This window comes from Liolophura sinensis, chromosome 6 (genome assembly GCF_032854445.1).
Source record: "Liolophura sinensis isolate JHLJ2023 chromosome 6, CUHK_Ljap_v2, whole genome shotgun sequence".
In the NCBI taxonomy this organism is placed as follows: Eukaryota; Metazoa; Mollusca; class Polyplacophora; order Chitonida; family Chitonidae; genus Liolophura; species Liolophura sinensis.
The window spans coordinates 12,552,405-12,571,770 of record NC_088300.1 but is presented as its reverse complement, the minus strand read 5'-3'; the positions used below and the strand labels follow the sequence as shown (position 1 = coordinate 12,571,770).

Here is a 19,366-nt window from a genome sequence, read left to right as displayed (position 1 = left end):
CAGGGATTGCCTTGCACGTTTATTCCATGTACATACATGTTTCATGCGCGGATTGCCTTTATTCCGCAAAATTCCATGTAACAATAACCTAGCATGAAACGTCTTCCATGTGCTTACGGGTTACATTAATCTCAAATGGTGTGCCTTGCTAGTTTATTGCGTGAGCATACGTGACACATTAATCTCTCATGGGATGCCTTGTTTATTGCGTGAGCATACGTGACACATTAATCTCTCATGGGATGCCTTGTTTATTGCGTGAGCATACGTGACACATTAATCTCTCATGGGATGCCTTGTTTATTGCGTGAGCATACGTGACACATTAATCTCCCATGGGATGCCTTGTTTATTGCGTGAGCATACGTGACACATTAATCTCTCATGGGATGCCTTGCTTGTTTATTGCGTGAGCATACGTGACACATTAATCTCACATGGGATGCCTTGCTTGTTTATTCCGTGTGCATACGTGTTATATTAATCTCACATGGGGTGCCTTGCTTGTTGATTCCGTGAGCAATTGAATGGCTGTACATGTACTTCTTGTAGAGCCTTGGTAAACAGAGTAGATGCCGATTTGGTGTACAGCTTCGTCACCCAACAACCATTTGCACGGCCTGAGAACTTGTCTATTACCTGAGTGTTGGTACTAATGATATGGTAGATTGCATAGAGTACCTTTGTTTTTACTTGCTCAAGCCAAGTGTCAAGGACTGAAGGTTCTACCTTCTCCTGTTTAGATTATATTTTGCAAAGTTTAAAAGCGCCGAAAGGACAAATAGTGATATCCATTTAGATAGTCTTCTTCTGTCGTATGACAAATGCGGCTGGGTTGCAATCTTTAAAACGATTGCCGTAGCACAAAAAAATGAGAAAAAATGAATTCTGGTTAACATCATTAGTTAACAGGACACTAATTAACTCAGACCATTAAGCTAATCAACCTTATATACGAGGCTGGATTGAATTTGGTAACTACAAGATCACACACACACTAAAGTAGACGTCATTTAGAAAACCATTGGTTCTTCAGAATGTTGCTGTCAGGTTCTCCAACGTAAATCAATGCACGTGCGAATGTACATTTAAGATAAGCACGCAAGATCAAAGATATTGTCTATTTACAATTATTTAGCAAGTATTCGGCAGTCACGGTCCAAGATGTTCAATAGAGCCTGTGTGAGGAGGCTTATCGTATACGACTCCAGCTACAAATCAGGCGGAGAGGTAATGGGGAAGTTATAAACATAAGCCCACAAAGTTTACCAGATTAAGTTTGTAGTCTGACGGTACGTACAGCGGGGCGTCTCGACGAGTCGCAATAAATCACACTCAAGCCGTGCCATTTGTCAGAGAGACACCGGGAAACTGGTGCTTGCACAACGTAGCCTCGCTCCCAGATGCCATCAGATAAACTCTACAGGCATTGATGGAGACGTCCTGTTTACCCGCTCCCAGTAAATTCCGTTTAGCGGCACAGGGCGGAGCAAAACGGCGATAAGAAATTTACAGCGGAGAAATTCTGCCTTGGCAGCCAGCACTCATTCGCTGTTAATTTCACCCGTCTACATGTATGTAGGCGTACATTATGTTCAGCATATGTCTGTTTTGTTTTGGATAACGTCGAAGAAAACTGAAGTTCAACCAACATGTATACAGAAATAAAAGCTCAATGTTTAGATCAAAGCAAACCGTGTAAAAAATACGTCTATAAGATACAGTTTTTAAAGAACAGCCATATAGTAGATGTCAACCCGATGGCAGTGTACAGCGAACGTTTATCACGAACGTTTGCTCTTTTGTTTTAAATATTAACCACATCGAGAGAACTTTACTCGGCTTGACTCTGTTTTATTCCCAATTTCACGAAGTAATAGGGCTGAAGTACTATTCTAGCTCTATATTTACCCACGGAGGTCACCATCTTGATCCCATATCAGGAATTTACTATCGAAACCTAACATTGCATCCGACAAGATCTGGAACAAAAGGCCCTGTCAATGCACCGGGAAAAATCTTGAGCCAACAAGGCTACTGTTACACAGGACAAAATCTGGAACAATCAAACCTACTGGTGCATATACGACAAGATCTGTCTAAAACCTTTATGGCATATTATAACAGTCATTTCCGGCATGTTTACAACTGGGTCAGAGTGGAATGTCAGTTAACACATACAGCGAGCGCCTTTTAAGACTTGGCTCTTGGTGGAATTACAGCCATTTGAATACAGTTTCTTTTCTGACTGATTCGAATTTCAAACCAAAAAAGTACATGTGTATACCTGCGCGGACGTTATTGTTACGGTGAGCAACAGAGACAAACATTTCTCCAACTCGTATGCAGGTAACAATTTAAAACAATTTGACCATACACGATATGGATGCGATATTGCTGATGTGGCGTTAAGCCATGTATGATCATTCATTCATTCATTTTTTTTATACAGGATGGTTTCTGTCGACGGTTCCCTTGAACTCTTGATCAGTGAAACATGCACAGATTCTGGACAAGTTCCGGATGGTCCTGTTGCAGCATAAAGCCAGAAGGTTTCTTCGGTAGACTATATACACCTGGCCACGTGCACTGCATGATTCTCACCTGTAATAAATCAACCTCCGCCCACACAGTTTAAGTTAAAAATCAGGACGATGTAGAAAATAAAAAATTTAGTGCAAGCTTGACAAGAGCAAAGGTGATTATTGATCACTGTGACCAGTAGCACATGCGACGTGAAGTAAAATGCTTTCACCACTGAATGCTGATGAACCGTGTACACAGTTACAAAGAATCAAGCTGATTGTTGTTGAACATCAATGAATATTTTCCTTATACGGGAAGTAACCGGGATAATCGGGCTAAACAACCAGATCTGGCAACTTACTGACGAAAATGTTCACCTACAGATTTGCAGTCCATATATATATTTGTTGAAGACAGTACACTGGAGCGCCACTGACCGCCTCTTGTCGCCAAGGCCGCACGAGCAATGACATCTATTGAATCTTGAAATTGTCTGTCCAAGGACCAGATTGACCCGATTGAAGTGATCGCCCAATGGTACCGTACCTTCTCAATAATTACAGATACTCGCTAACTGAGACACACCGGAAGTAAGGGGATAGATCATACAAATCTCCCGCGAAGCGCTCACAGCGGGTGATATTGACATGTCAGTTAGTCCAGCTGGAGTATATTATTTACAGGGGAACATTCAAGACCCTACCGCATTAGGCATGATATCTGCAGGATTGTCTTGAATGTACCGATCTCCTGTCTTCCGCACACTCGTATATGGGGCCCATATAAGAATGGCACATGGATGATTAGTGTTTGATCAATGAACTGCACGCATTTAGGCCATGAGATATCCTTTGAATTTTACTGCATTCATGACGTAACAAATCTATCACTTTAACTGATTTACTCATCTGTGCATATTTCTTATACAAGAAACACATTTAAACAGAGTTTTAGTCAAATTTTAATTCGTTGAAATAAAATACACTCTTTATACAAACACAACATTTTCCTTCATGGCGACAAAAGCCTTGGAATATAATTGGCACATTTAACAATCAAATGTAATTAACTTTTCATAAAATGCTGATAACATACATGCAATTCTTCAAAATACTTAACAACCATAAATTGATAACAAAATATATATGAGTACGATATATTTTCCATTTCACAAATATCATGAACCATAAATTCACGCCTGTAACAATATTACATTATTACATATTATTATTAATGGTACATACAATTAAGCCTGACATGGCACAAATGTACATATACACATCCACAAATTAAGATTACATCCTTAAAAGTTGAAGTAAAATACAATGTACAAAATAAAATTACACACACTCATAATTTATCTACATTTTACACAAATTTAGACTCTTAAAGACCAGCTGTTAAAATTTCATTTGAAAACAATTGAAAGACACAATGAAGGTCTGAACGGTTCAGAAAATGTGGGTTCATGGTTAAATTCTCCATGTGAATGTACTTGTGGTTTGACTGCATCCAATGTACTGCAAGGCCTTTCCCACATACAATCCACCTCACCAGTAACTGAGGATTGTAACTGTGCCAGGTTTTTCTGGAGAAGCTGTTATCAGTTTAGTGTCATTTATCCACATCAGGTGCAGTTTGGTTGGCTGACGATGGACTACATTTAGCAGTTTACCTTCCTGTTGAAAGATATAAAACATGTTGAGTTAATCATTGGTCTTTCAACTTTTGAATATCTATTGTTAAATAAATACATAGAACATAAAAATTAGCACCAATGGTTTTCAAATTTCATTTCTTGGTTTAATTTAATGCTAATGTCAATTTTTATTTTCGAGGTTAACGATAAGTGTTCATAATTTTATTTTTGGGGGTAACTGATATGTTATATTTTTATACCATGGCCCAAAGATGGACTCGTGGACCATATGGTGTGAAAAAATCTGATGAATGCACGTTGAAACAACATGCAAAGGGGTTGAAGGCCTTGTAGACTTTTTCCAGTCTGACTGGAAAAAAAATGTACTGAAGCCAGATTCAAACCAGCCAGCATGAAAAAAAAAAAATAAAGGAAAAGACAACACAAAAACAATACATAAGCACTTTGAAATATAATAGCTTCTCTTGTATAGACAAAATAATAGCTTCTCTTGTATAAAATAATAAGAGCTTTCTCAAGGTTATTTTATTGTAGACAAAATAATAAGAGCTTTCTCAAGGTTATTTTACTGTAGACAAAATAATATGAGCTTTCTCAAGGTTATTTTATTGTAGACAAAATAATATGAGCTTCGACATGGTTATTCTATTGCATAGACAAAAAAATAAGAGCTTCCATATAGTTATTCTAATCACGAAAACAGGTTGACATTAACATAATGTGACAGTTTTGGCATACAGCTGTAGAGATTATGGAACTCTCAGCATCAGGTGATGTTGAATATACTGAAATATTCAGTGGAGGTCTACAAAAGAGAGGCAACATTCATCACGTTTGTATACCTCTTTTTTTTTACTAAGGAACAAGAAACACCTCCTGGGAAATCCTGATAAACTGCTGGCTAACTTGTACAGATGATTCTTATAAAAACGTCAGCAATCCACATGATGGCCACATGACTTCTTGTCTTTGGACAGAACAAAAGAATACTTAATACTCATCACCCTACTTCAGTCTAGTGACTACATGTACACACATGCCATAAACGAGGAACAACCAATGTCAGTATCTGTTCACTGTGAAGCTATAGACATCAATCACTTCTGAAAAAAATTATGCTAAACTAGAGTTTCTTCAAAAGGATCCGCAAGGCTTCTACTCATATTATAATCAGCAGAATATTTGTGAACTAGTAATATGTAATCTAGCTCATATCTGCAGGTCAATATTATACCTTGTAATCCCAGACGATAATTTTCTTCTGATCTCCACCACTGACTAGCCTGTGGGGGGTGAGATGAAGACAGCGTACCACACCCAGGTGACCGTGAAGGGTGTGGCATAGATGTCCTGAGGGATACACATACATCAGACATGTTAGCACTGCAGTATGAATCATAATCCAAACTGAATGTCTGACTGATCTCTACTTCTGCAACATTACAGGATTACACTCTAGACATGCACTGGAATAGACCCACCATTTGACATATGGCAACCTCTTAGCTCTACAATGCTATGGACTTATGTGGACACAACTCACAGCAAGACAAATATGAACAAGTCTCATTTATGAACGTACTTGTACACGTAACAGTCAGATTTGCTTGTATTAGTGCTGAAAAAATATTATCAAAAGTACGAAGATTAAAATGTTGTCAAAGCTAAACTTTCCAATATGTAAATTTGTTACAGTATTCAAAAATCTACACCAAAGTATTAAATAAAACTAGAATAATGTTAACAATATGGTGACAAATTGTCATGGTGATGACACTATCTGAGGAGCCAGGCACCCTCACCTGATCACTGTAAGTTTGTCTTACCTGGTACAGACCAGATGATGATAACACTGTCTTAACTGTTATAGGCCAGATGATGATGACACTATCTGACGAGCATGACACTCTCACCTGATCATTGTAAGTCTGTCTTACCGGTTATAAACCAGATGATGATGACACTATCTGACGAGCCAGACACCCTCACTTGATCATTGTAAGTTTGTCTTACCTGCTATACACCACATGATGATGACACCAACTGGGGAGCCAGGCATGCTCACCTGATCATTGTAAGTTTGTCTTACCTGCTATACACCACATGATGATGACACCAACTGGGGAGCCAGGCATGCTCACCAGATCATTGTAAGTTTGTCTTACCTGCTATAGACCAGTTGATGATTAAACTATCTGACCAGCCAGACACGCTCACCTGATCATTGTAAGTTTGTCTTACCTGCTATACACCACATGATGATGACACTATCTGACCAGCCAGACACGCTCACCTGATCATTGTAAGTTTGTCTTACCTGCTATACACCACATGATGATGATAACACTGGTTTACCTGGTACAGACCAGATGATGATAACACTGTCTTAACTGTTATAGGCCAGATGATGATGACACTATCTGACGAGCATGACACGCTCACCTGATCATTGTAAGTTTGTCTTACCTGCTATACACCACATGATGATGATAACACTGGTTTACCTGGTACAGACCAGATGATGATAACACTGTCTTAACTGTTATAGGCCAGATGATGATGACACTATCTGACGAGCATGACACGCTCACCTGATCATTGTAAGTTGGTCTTATCTGCCACAGACCAGAGGATGATGACACTATCTGACGAGCCAGACACAATCACCTAATCATTGTACGTTTGTCTTAGCTGTTATAGACCAGAGGATAGTGAAACTATCTGACGAGCCAGGCATGTTCACTTGATCATTGTAAGTTTGTCTTACCTGCTACAGACCAGATGATGATAACACTGTCTTACCTGCTAGAGGCCAGATGATGATGGCACTATCTGACGAGCCAGACACAATCACCTGATCATTGTAAGTTTGTCTTACCTGCTAGAGGCCAGATGATGATGACACTATCTGACGAGCCAGACACAATCACCTGATCGTTGTAAGTTTGTCTTATCTGCTAGAGACCAGATGATGATGACACTATCTGACCAGCCAGACACCCTCACCAGATCATGGTAAGTTTGTCTTACCTGCTAGAGACCAGATGATGATGACACTATCTGACGAGCCAGACACAATCACCTGATCGTTGTAAGTTTGTCTTATCTGCTAGAGACCAGATGATGATGACACTATCTGACCAGCCAGACACCCTCACCAGATCATGGTAAGTTTGTCTTATCTGCTAGAGACCAGATGATGATGACACTATCTGACCAGCCAGACACCCTCACCAGATCATGGTAAGTTTGTCTTATCTGCTAGAGACCAGATGATGATGACACTATCTGACCAGCCAGACACCCTCACCAGATCATGGTAAGTTTGTCTTATCTGTTAGAGACCAGATGATGATGACACTATCTGACCAGCCAGACACGCTCACCAGATCATGGTAAGTTTGTCTTACCTGCTAGAGACCAGATGATGATGACACTATCTGACGAGCCAGACACAATCACCTGATCATTGTACTTCAGGCAGTACTGAAATCAAAAAAGACCTCCTATCAGGAGCAGAGTAATAACTAAGATAAGAAACTGCAAATCTTAAATACCCATACATATTATAACATGTAATGAAGCTGGAAAGAGTGTACAAGAAAAAAATGCATAAAAAAGTGATCACTTCATGGAGGTGCTTTCTATTACATATAACCTTGGGTCAGTTTCATACTTGATACTGTTAAGTAGCCCTCAGCTAAGTGCACTTTATATCTCAACAACTACCGTTGTTAAGATAGTTAAGGGCATACTTAGCTTAGTGAGTTTCATGAAACTGGCCCCTGGGATCAGGACCATGGAGCAAAGTCATTAAGTAGCCCTTAATCAAGTGTACTTCATACCACTACAACATATACTGTCATAGTAGTTAAGGGCTTACTTAGCTTAAAATGCACTTCGTTAAACCAGGGCCAGGTGTTGGTCATTTATTCACGGACATATATTGCTGGTTGAATTGTACAAGTACATGTATGTTAGCAAGAGGTATGTTTGACCTTTAAGTTTTTGTCTTTACAGTTCTGGAGAAAATTGAGTTCATTTATTTATCTATTTCATTGGTAGTTTACACCATACTCTTTATATCATAACATCTAATTCTGTCCTCTTGATACATGTGATGAGTACTCACGACTTCTCCAGTGTGTCCACTCAGTTCCTTGAGGCACTGGCCAGTCCTGGGACACCAGATTCGCAGGGTTTGATCAGCACTACCACTGACAATCTTTTTGTCATCAAACTGACAGCAACTAATCACTAAAACAAAATCTTAACTAGGTCATTGATTGGAATCAACTGATTTTAGTTTTTTCACAAAAGAAAAAGACATAAAAAAGCAATAAATAGTGTAAGAACCAAAAAAGGACAGAAAAAAACCCCAAAAAACCCCACAAAACATGTACCCAGATTCAGTATCTGCACCACTTAGATTTACTTCATTGGACACCATATTTATCTTAATATCTGTATTTTTTACAGTGTGCACCCTGCCTTCTCCTAGTCTGTAACTTTACAGCACCAGACAGCAAGCTAATATCAGCCCATGTAAGCACATTGGTTTCCATGAATGACAATTAGGTAATTGATGTAACTCTTCGCTTCTTTAATAGGAAGTCTTATTTTATTTACTTGATTGGGGTTTTATGGCTTACAACGTTTCACATATACAGTGTCTATTAAATTAATGACCCTGTAAGTTCAATAGCAATTCCTGCTTGCAAGAGTAGGTTTAGGCAGATTTTCCTCTAGAAAATGATATGTCCAACTTGGCTGAAGATATCTTATCGTGTTTTCTCTCCCCTGGGCAATTCTAGCATACCAAAACAGTCTTATTTAGGCCACAGGTAATTGATATCGTGAAAACAATGTTTTAGCATGTCTACGAAAATAATCTGGCATTTGAGCATGTTTCAGTATTTAAATTCAGTGAAATACCTTGATGGTTACCCTTTCTCTTTCTCTCTTTTAAAGGTAAGGTGTTAAATGTCAGCATTATGTACATGTAGATAACTGCATGGTTTCCATTCATATCCCTCAAGCCATTTTCCACCTGGTAATTTAGCTTTTAGCCTGTACTACTGTACGTATACTCCAGAACCTTGTCGGACTATAGAGTTTTATGTTTCACTATTTCCAGCATGATCCAGTTTGCTCTGAACTGAAGCCACTCACCTTCTGTGTGTCCAGTAAATGTGAGCAGACGATGACCTTTCACCACATCCCACATAATCAATGATTTATCCCATGATCCTGTGATCACATGACTACCGTGCTCCCATATACACTGGGCAAAGAAGACAAGGTACACGTTGATATCAGTGGCTATCTGACAATCTGCCCCATGAGAACGCGTGTGTTTACCTCAATGTCATCTGTGCATTCCCTGAGAACATGCGTATTTACCTCAATTTCCCCTGTATGTCCCCTGAGAACGTGCGTTTACCTCAATATCATCTGTATGTCTCCTGGGAACACGTGCGTTTACCTCAATATCACCTGTGTTCCCCCTGAGAACATGTGTGTTACCTCAATATCATCGGTGTCCCCTGAGAACATGTGTGTTTACCTCAATATCATCTGTGTATTCCTTGAGAACATGTGTGTTTACCTCAATATCACCTGTGTATCCCCTAAGAACATGCGTGTTTACCTCAATATCATCTGTGTATCCCCTGAGATCATGTGTGCATGCTTACCTTAATATCACCTGTGTGCAGCCTGAGAACATGTGTGTTTCCCTTAATATCATCTGTGTGTCCCTGAGAACAAGTGTGTTTACCTCAATATCATCTGTGTTCCCCTGAGACCATGTGTGCATGTTTACCTCAATATCACCTGTGTGCAGCCTTAGAACATGTGTGTGTTTACCTCAATATCATCTGTGTTCCCCTGAGACCATGTGTGCATGTTTACCTCAATATCACCTGTGTGCAGCCTTATAACATGTGTGTGTTTACCTCAATATCATCTGTGTTCCCCCGAGACCATGTGTGCATGTTTACCTCAATATCACCTGTGTGCAGCCTTATAACATGTGTGTGTTTACCTCAATATCATCTGTGTGCCCTGAGAACAGGTGTGTGTTTACCTCAATATCATCTGTGTGCCCTGAGAACAGGTGTGTGTTTACCTCAATATCCCGTGTGCCCCTGAGAACATGTGTGTTTACTTCAATATCATTTGTGTGTACTCTGAGAACATGTGTGTTTACCTCAATATCATCTGTGTGCCCTCTGCGAACATGTGTGTGTTTACCTCAATATCATCTGTATGTCCCCTGAGAAGATGTTTCAATTTCCTCATTCCAAGTGACCACACTCGCACAGTCCTGGATGGAGGAAATAAAAATTTTAACAGTACCAGTTCACTTGAGGCAAATCTTATCTTGTACTTACTTCACTTTAAGTTTTAAAAAAAACTTGTGGAAGGGTTTGAAAAAGTGTATATGCGAAAAGCATTTAAAACTTTAGCAAGGATTAGGCTGGATTTTGACACTGATTAGAGGGAGAGACAACAAAGGAAATCGGCACATAAAATATTTTCCAAATCACACAATGTTTGCCGAAGTTAATGCACATAAACCAACGACCTATGAGAAACACAGATTTCAGTAAATATGCACACCTTGTACACAGATCTAGCGTTTTTCTTAAATTTCATCTGAGGTTCCATTTCACCTGAACACACGACTTTATCAAAACTAGATTATATTTGTAGAAATATTTGCTCTGAAACCAATGCTTGACAAACTGATGGATGGACTGACAGACAAACAGACAGTACCAAAGTAATATTCCTTGCATTTTGTGAAAGAATGGGATAATAAATACAGCCTTTATTATTACACTTATTCTTAAAACTTTCACAAAAATTACTTTATCTCTCTTATGTAAAAAAAATTCTAGTATGTCAATGATTAAATCCACATGTTAGGTCATTAATTATATTGTATGTATTTCAGTGTATGAACAAATAATGCACATGTATTTCCTGACCTGTCTGCTCCTTGACTCACTAGAATGTCTTCCCCCATTAATATCAGTCTGTCCACACTATCTGAATGACCCTGTAGAGTGAAGAGTTGTTCCCCTTTGGTCACATCAAACACCCTGATAGCCGTGTCTGCACATCCAGTCACTAACAGATTGCGCTGTAAACAAGCAATCATTAACATATTCAGTTTGCCACATTGATGTATAAGATCTACGTACACGAACACTCCATGTACATACTCTATCTTTCATAACATTCGTGATCAACCTAAATCTGTGTTGGGGGCCTCCGTGGCTCAGTTGGTTAGTGCGCTAGCGCAGCGTAATGACCCAGGAGCCTCTCACCAATGCGGTCGCTGTGAGTTCAAGTCCAGCTAATGCTGGCTTCTCTGACTGTATGTGGGAAGGTCTGGCAGCAACCTGCGGATGGTCGTGGGTTTCCCCTGGTTTCCTCCCACCATAATACTTGCCGTCGTCGTATAAGTGAAATAGTATGGTGTAAAACACCAATCAAATAAATAAATAAATAAATCTGTGTTCAAAACAAGAGCTATTTGTCAAAATTGCAAACACATGTTATACATGCATGAGAAAAGGACGACGAAAAGTAGCATTCCAAATGATCAGGCTGTGCTGGTCGTGTTATTAGTGATAGTTGTCAGTGGTTAGTTCTCCGTGGTGAGTATACAGGTTTGTACATTATAAAAGGTCAGTTAGTTGGAGCATGCATTATTTTCCTTCTTCAGCTGCCAATGGCTCAATCATTCAGCTAAACCACTAATTTTCCCACAAGCAACAGTCCCTGACCAATGAAGTTACTGGTTAGGTTGAATATTTGTCTTTTAGCTGGTGAAGGGCAATGATGTACCCCAGAGGCCTTCTGATGTATAATCTTGAGTGAACTATTATTGGATGAGATAACATTTTGCTTCTTTCTAATTTTACCATTTAGCTATATACATTTTTGACCGCAATTATGTTTTAGTTGAAAATGTTAAGCATATTTACAATGTCATATGTAGATTGAGGAAATAAACACATAAACAATTCTAGAGTTCAACACCTTAATGGATGAGGAATCTTTCCCACCTATTAATTTGGGATGGCCTTTGCAATTATGTTTCATGGGCAAACTAATTATGTATATTTTGTACATTGGTCAATTCAGTATGGACCCCAGTCCCCATACTGCAAGGGAAAGGTACCACATAGCTTGTACATTGGTCAATTCAGCATGGGCCCCAGTCTCCATACTGCAAGGGAAAGGTAGGCCTACCACATAGCTGGTAAACTGGTCAGTTCAGCATGGGCCCCAGTCTCCATACTGCAAGGGAAAGGTACCACATAGCTGGTACACTGGTCAATTCAGCATGGGTCCCAGTCCCCATACTGCAAGGGAAAGGTACCACATAGCTTGTACATTGGTCAATTCAGCATGGGCCCCAGTCTCCATACTGCAAGGGAAAGGTACCACATAGCTGGTAAACTGGTCAGTTCAGCATGGGCCCCAGTCTCCATACTGCAAGGGAAAGGTACCACATAGCTGGTACACTGGTCAATTCAGCATGGGCCCCAGTCTCCATACTGCAAGGAAAAGGTACCACATAGCTGGTACACTGGTCAATTCAGCATGGGCCCCAGTCTCCATACTGCAAGGGAAAGGTACCACATAGCTGGTAAACTGGTCAGTTCAGCATGGGCCCCAGTCTCCATACTGCAAGGGAAAGGTACCACATAGCTGGTACACTGGTCAATTCAGCATGGGTCCCAGTCTCCATACTGCAAGGGAAAGGTACCACATAGCTGGTAAACTGGTCAGTTCAGCATGGGTCCCAGTCCCCATACTGCAAGGGAAAGGTACCACATATCTGGTACACTGGTCAATTCAGCATGGGCCCCAGTCTCCATACTGCAAGGGAAAGGTACCACATAGCTGGTAAACTGGTCAGTTCAGCATGGGCCCCAGTCTCCATACTGCAAGGGAAAGGTACCACATAGCTGGTACACTGGTCAATTCAGCATGGGTCCCAGTCTCCATACTGCAAGGGAAAGGTACCACATAGCTGGTAAACTGGTCAGTTCAGCATGGGTCCCAGTCTCCATACTGCAAGGGAAAGGTACCACATAGCTGGTACACTGGTCAATTCAGCATGGGTCCCAGTCTCCATACTGCAAGGGAAAGGTACCACATAGCTGGTACACTGGTCAGTTCAGCATGGGCCCCAGTCCCCATACTGCAAGGGAAAGGTACCACATAGCTTGTACATTGGTCAATTCAGCATGGGCCCCAGTCTCCATACTGCAAGGGAAAGGTACCACATAGCTGGTAAACTGGTCAGTTCAGCATGGGCCCCAGTCCCCATACTGCAAGGGAAAGGTACCACATAGCTGGTAAACTGGTCAGTTCAGCATGGGCCCCAGTCTCCATACTGCAAGGGAAAGGTACCACATAGCTGGTACACTGGTCAATTCAGCATGGGCCCCAGTCTCCATACTGCAAGGGAAAGGTACCACATATCTGGTACATTGGTCAATACAGCATGGGCCCCAGTCCCCATACTGCAAGGGAAAGGTACCACATATCTGGTACATTGGTCAATACAGCATGGGCCCCAGTCTCCATACTGCAAGGGAAAGGTACCACATATCTGGTACATTGGTCAATACAGCATGGGCCCCAGCTAGGGGAAGGTACCACATAGCTGGTACAGCTGTTCTTAAGCATACTGAGATGTCCAAAATCTTGAAGACAAACTTACTTTCAATTTGATGGCAGTAACTGTGTCAGAGTGGACATTTAGTCTATGTATACATGTACAAGATGCAACATCCCAGATACACACAGATCTGTCCTCACTCCCACTGACCAATGTCCGGCCTAAAAATATACAGGAAACATCATTATAAATTAATGAATTAGGGTCACATATAGTAATCACCAACCCAGTGAATTACTACTTAATTTGACTGGCTGCTTTTGATGCACAGGCCTAATGATAAAACAACAACTGGAGTTCTTAGCATTTAATATACAACATAAGCAACATTCTCAGGAAGTGTGGATGGGTATTGAGGGATGGGTAATGAGGGAATTGAGGTAGTGTTGGCAACTGGGATAAATCAGAATCAAACATTCCTGAGTACTTGACAATCTTCACAACAGTAAATGCAAACAAGCTAGAACCTTAGTGAGCTGTATTATCTTAGACTCAACTAGTGAAATATTATCTGTTAAGATCTAGATTCACAAAAATTTTTTTCCTTCCCTGCATTTCATTTAACAACACACTAAGTTTCTGAAGTGTAGCCATGTGACATTGAATGCATTCATTTCCCTTTCTTGAACCAACAGTGCAATAAAAAGAATCAAGTGACAATAACAGTAAAGATCACATGCTTGAACCCTATCAATAATGTAGAATGGAAAGAAACTACGTAAAGCATGTGATTATGCACTGTGTACACTGCTTGGTCTACTGCATGCATGTTAAATAATAGATTTCTAACCACTACAAACCAAAGATAGAAAAAGCCACAGAACTGAAATTCTACTCAACCATTGCAATCCATTGCTGTGACTTTCTCTTTGTGCCCACGCAGAATTGGGGCGACAGAGTAGCGTCCCTTTGCCCAATTCTGCGACAGATGAGTCATGCGGAGGAAGATATGTTTCCACTTACATATTGGCTTTAATCGAGTTGTCTCTGGTACTGGATAGAAAGACACAACATAAAATTACAACATTACCACTACAAGGGCTGATACCTCAAAAATGTATCTACCATAAAGTTAAGTATGTACTGATAACTTAGTATGTGAAAATTATCATACATTGTAACAACTACATATGTGCATGTAAACTGACATAGACACTTATATGGCTACTTGTTGCTAAAAGCACCATGGCAGCCATTTAAAGGATACATGAAAAGCAACTATAAAACAAAGATTGACGCAAAATGAAGAAAATTATGCTCTGGAATTCATTTTGGGGGTACTTTTATACCCCTCTATAAAAGTTAATAACCCCTCTATATTATGCACATTTTCTATCAACTGTTGGATTTTTTCAGACATTTAGTCATCGTTGATCTTGCTCAGAACTCTGTGTACACCCTTGAAGTGCCCTGAGTCCGGTGAATGGTGTCTCTACAGTATACACCCGCCCCATTCGGTCTATTTCCCATATACGCCCCTATTCGGCCAGACCCGTTCGGTTTTCATGACACATGACATTAGCGGCATAGATATGATGTTGAATCAGGCTTGTTATGTAATATTATAATAACAGGTCAAACCAAGGTACAATGGGATCTCTTCATATCATACCGTTTAATGACTGTGAATTATGCATCAAACAATCTTTTGTGGCCCTGTGCATTATCAAGCAAAACAGAGCAGACAAAAGGCAATATGCATGATGAAAGCCAAAATTGTCATAACGCACAACAGCAGCACTGTCCTGATATATACTGATTATGGCATGGCTGGAGTATGAAGTCATCCTCTATTCTAGCCTGGAGCTTCAAAATGTGTACGCCATGATACACACTTTTATTAATATTTCCAGCCTTTGTCTGTTTGGATACCCCTTAGGGGTAGAAAATGTGTCCGCTGAGCCAAACAGGTGTGGAGGAATATTGTAGGATTGGTGACTGTCATGAATCTCATTGGTCACTTGAGGTCATTAGTGGTCATCAGGACAAAACAAAGTCATTTGCCTTTCTGTTAGTATCCCGATCAACACTATGGGAAAATACAAAATGGGAAAGTTGCCGAACTTATTCCTGCCTTTAACATAGCAGGCCAAACCAATGATACATTTTGTTTTTTCTACTCCAAGCTGGACCTCTTGGTGCATACTTCAAATCTCCCAACATAAAACACTATATGTACATGCATGGTTTTAAAAGCCAAAATAAGAGATGACACTGGAAATAAAACATGTATATAGCTATTAGGTTTTTAAGTATCAGTTTCTGGTTGTACTTCCTCTTGACATACCCCAAAGATAAAAGACAGGGGAATTTCCTGATACATTTGTCTCCTTGGGAAACAGGGATGTCTCTCTGAGGATCTGTCCTGATATCCCATAATGTAACCACCCATGACACATACAGTGGTGAAGCCTGGCAAACAGAACGGTACAACATGCACGTTTATGTTAATGGCATCTGGTTTACTGACCCATTTGTGCAATGAAGCAGCCTGCCAGAATTGAAAAAATAGAGATCTGCCCGAACTTGATATTGCCATGTAGTGACAGAGAATTTCCCTTACATCCACCATTTATTTCATGTAATTCAAATACAAATACAGTATCAACCTTTTTTTTTAACATGAACGGTACTGCACTTACAAAATGTTAGGGCTGAGCTTTACCCTTTTTCATCAACCTCTTTGTCCAAAGTGGATTGCATATGTAAGTGTAGCTTCAGGCAAAATCATATAGGTAAAAAGAAAATTTATTAAATAGTCATGTATTAATATTTCCATTTGATGCAGATCATTTACATCTTTAATTTTTCTCGTACTAATATAACTGAAGGTTAAAACTTACCACAAGGAATCAGTGTTAGCAATTTCTCTCCAAGCAAAACAGCATGCAGAAAACTTACTCAATTCAGAGGGCGTCAAGTAAAACAAAATTTTGAGAGTAAGTTCATGAGGAAGATAATGCACAAAGTCCATTTTTGCTTCATAAGCCATGAAGAAATTTGTTTTCTGAAATTAAAAAGAAAATGTGTATATATATTTTTTAATCGTGTACTGAAATGCATATATATGAATACTTATAAATACATAGGATTGTTGATAGTTTTATACCCAAGAATATACAGGTTTAAGGATACAAGTGACCTTTCAACTTTCTGAGAGAAAATAGCTTTCTGGACATTTTTTTTTTTTTACAAGTACAAGTTACAGATCAAGTTCAAGATTTGGCTTAACCATTTTCAACAAAATTATAGCTGTTTTTATTTTGCACTTTGACATGGCCACATGTATTATTCTGACAGCTCAAAGCATTAGGGAACTTATTTCTAATATTTCCAGAATGCTTGCTGCAGTCATTCCCATGTAATTTTCTTTGCTGGCTCAGTATCAACAACTGACACCAGTGAGGTTTTGCCAGAGAAAGATTTTGGTAATGTTATTGATGATCAGAAGCTCAAATGACCTACCTTAAAGATAACATGTCATGCTTTACAGTATATCAGACCAAGGAAACTGCTAAATCTGTTAGATATCCTCTCTAAGAGGAGAGATATAGAGGCTTGAAGATTTTTTGAAATTTTGAAAGATTTTCTTGAAGTCGCCCAAAGTTGAAAAGACTTTTACATTACTTTCACTGACCTTCTCTCAAGTTCAAGTGGCAAGTACCCCAAATTTATGACTGTCTCAGTCTAGGCTAAGGCCTACACACATGTACTATACACCAGTTATTCTGAATTTTTTTAACTATAACTTACAGCAGATATTGTTATAATTTAGTCCAAGAGCACTGACATCATTACAAAATTTTGTGTGACAATTGGAAGAAGAGATGTTACAATGTGGATTTGACCAGCTAGAAGTGGAGTGGTTCTTCAGCCTGCTACCTGTTCAGCCAGCCCCCACCACTGAGACTACATTGTTGCTGGAGGACTGTGGGTTAAGCAGCCATGAATATGGTGTATGTCCAAATAGTCCTCAACCATCAGTCAGTGTACTCGGACAGGTAATAAATATCAGACTTAAGGCTAAAATTTAGACACAAAAAAATTCCGACTATACACCTGTCTGTAACCGTCTTCATAGGTTACATGTGTTTAGGCTAGCCCAATCTGAATAAATTCAGTTGATCCATATAGTAATATCTTGCCCAACCATCCCAAGCCAGCACAAATGAAAAGAACAATGAGAAAAAATAACTGTTTTTCTAATTTTTTTTCTCCCATGTCAAGCTAAGCATCTTGACATACATATTTACCCTAGTCTAGATTATTCATACACGGTCGATATGGGGCGCATTTTTCGTTGTTCTGTTCGTCGACCTGAACAAAAACACGACTTGTCAGCAGTAACACATTTGAAGCGAGTTTGTGAATGCTCGTCACATCATTGTTTGGTTAAGATCTAGCTTCTCACACTTTTCACTTCAAGTTCACACTTCTAATATCATCTTACAACAAATGAAAACATAAAACTTTGGTAACCAGCGACGCCGTCTCTGTCTCCGTGCTGGTGCCTTGGGTGAGATAAAACAGATCCCCTTCACATCCGGAATCGGACTTCAACTCTGATGTACTGATGTTATGACATCGTTGTTTTGTGTCTTTCAGGAGGAGAAAGTAGTGTGAAAATTTTATAATAGCCCTTTCCGTTTATGTTTCCTTAAGTTTTTGTAACACGCGTTTTACATTGAAACCTATGTTAGTCCGATGGGAAAAGAGCATCAGAAAAGTAATCTCAGTGTGGAAACCCTGACTCAGTCTTTGAGGGTAAGTCAATACAGATTCAACAGATTATATAGCCAAAGTAACACCACCGTGGCTTGATATGAGTTGATATTAAACGTTTTTAAAGTGACCTCCTGAAGTGCTTGTGTGCGTGGGGAGTGTGTGTGTGTGGGAGGGGGGGGGGGGGGGGTACCAGTAAGCTATACATGTAGATAAACATGGGCTATTGGGTTGGGGCAGGTTGCCATAATGGTACGCATTGAATAAAAACCATGATAATAGTTTATAATGTGCATAAACACACATACTTTCAAGCTGATTTTGTTTAATGATTACATAATTGCAAGAAATGTTCTGAATATAGAGCGACATGTACGCAGTATATATATACACACGCTCAGATATAAAGTGCTACATAGAACCATTACAGGTTCTTTACCGTATGACTATGGAATCGAAGATTTATGTCTTCAAGATTCGATATGGAACCATTTTTATAAGGCGTGCATTGGGATTGCTGCTCTATGCAATCATATATTTAGGCCCATATCTAGCGAACCTTTATTTCTTAGAATGTGTATAGGGCCGATAGGCTTATACATGCTATTGCCCTATATATCAACACCATGTGTTAGAAACCTGCAAATGGTTTGCAGCTACATACACGTAGAAATGAACCTAGCTATAACACGCAGTGACTGTTTTTAACGGAAACTCAGCTTTTCTGTTAAAATAAAATTAGAAAATGA

At 39.6% G+C, this 19,366-nt stretch overlaps 1 protein-coding gene across 1 annotated transcript; it reads right to left on the bottom strand.

The window, feature by feature from the left end:
- Positions 1 to 3,479: 3,479 nt before the first annotated feature.
- LOC135467941 (F-box/WD repeat-containing protein 7-like) lies at positions 3,480 to 18,392 on the bottom strand. The gene is made up of 12 exons (XM_064745879.1): positions 18,149 to 18,392; positions 16,739 to 16,902; positions 16,183 to 16,307; positions 14,736 to 14,888; positions 13,938 to 14,056; positions 11,182 to 11,336; positions 10,442 to 10,514; positions 9,359 to 9,470; positions 8,319 to 8,443; positions 7,597 to 7,672; positions 5,421 to 5,536; positions 3,480 to 4,205 (listed from the first exon to the last, which is right to left on the bottom strand). The coding sequence occupies exons 2-12, from the start codon at positions 16,885 to 16,887 to the stop codon at positions 4,077 to 4,079; spliced, it is 1,332 nt and encodes a 443-aa protein (XP_064601949.1). The 5' UTR covers positions 16,888 to 16,902; positions 18,149 to 18,392; the 3' UTR covers positions 3,480 to 4,076.
- Between the last annotated feature and the right edge of the window lie 974 nt (positions 18,393 to 19,366).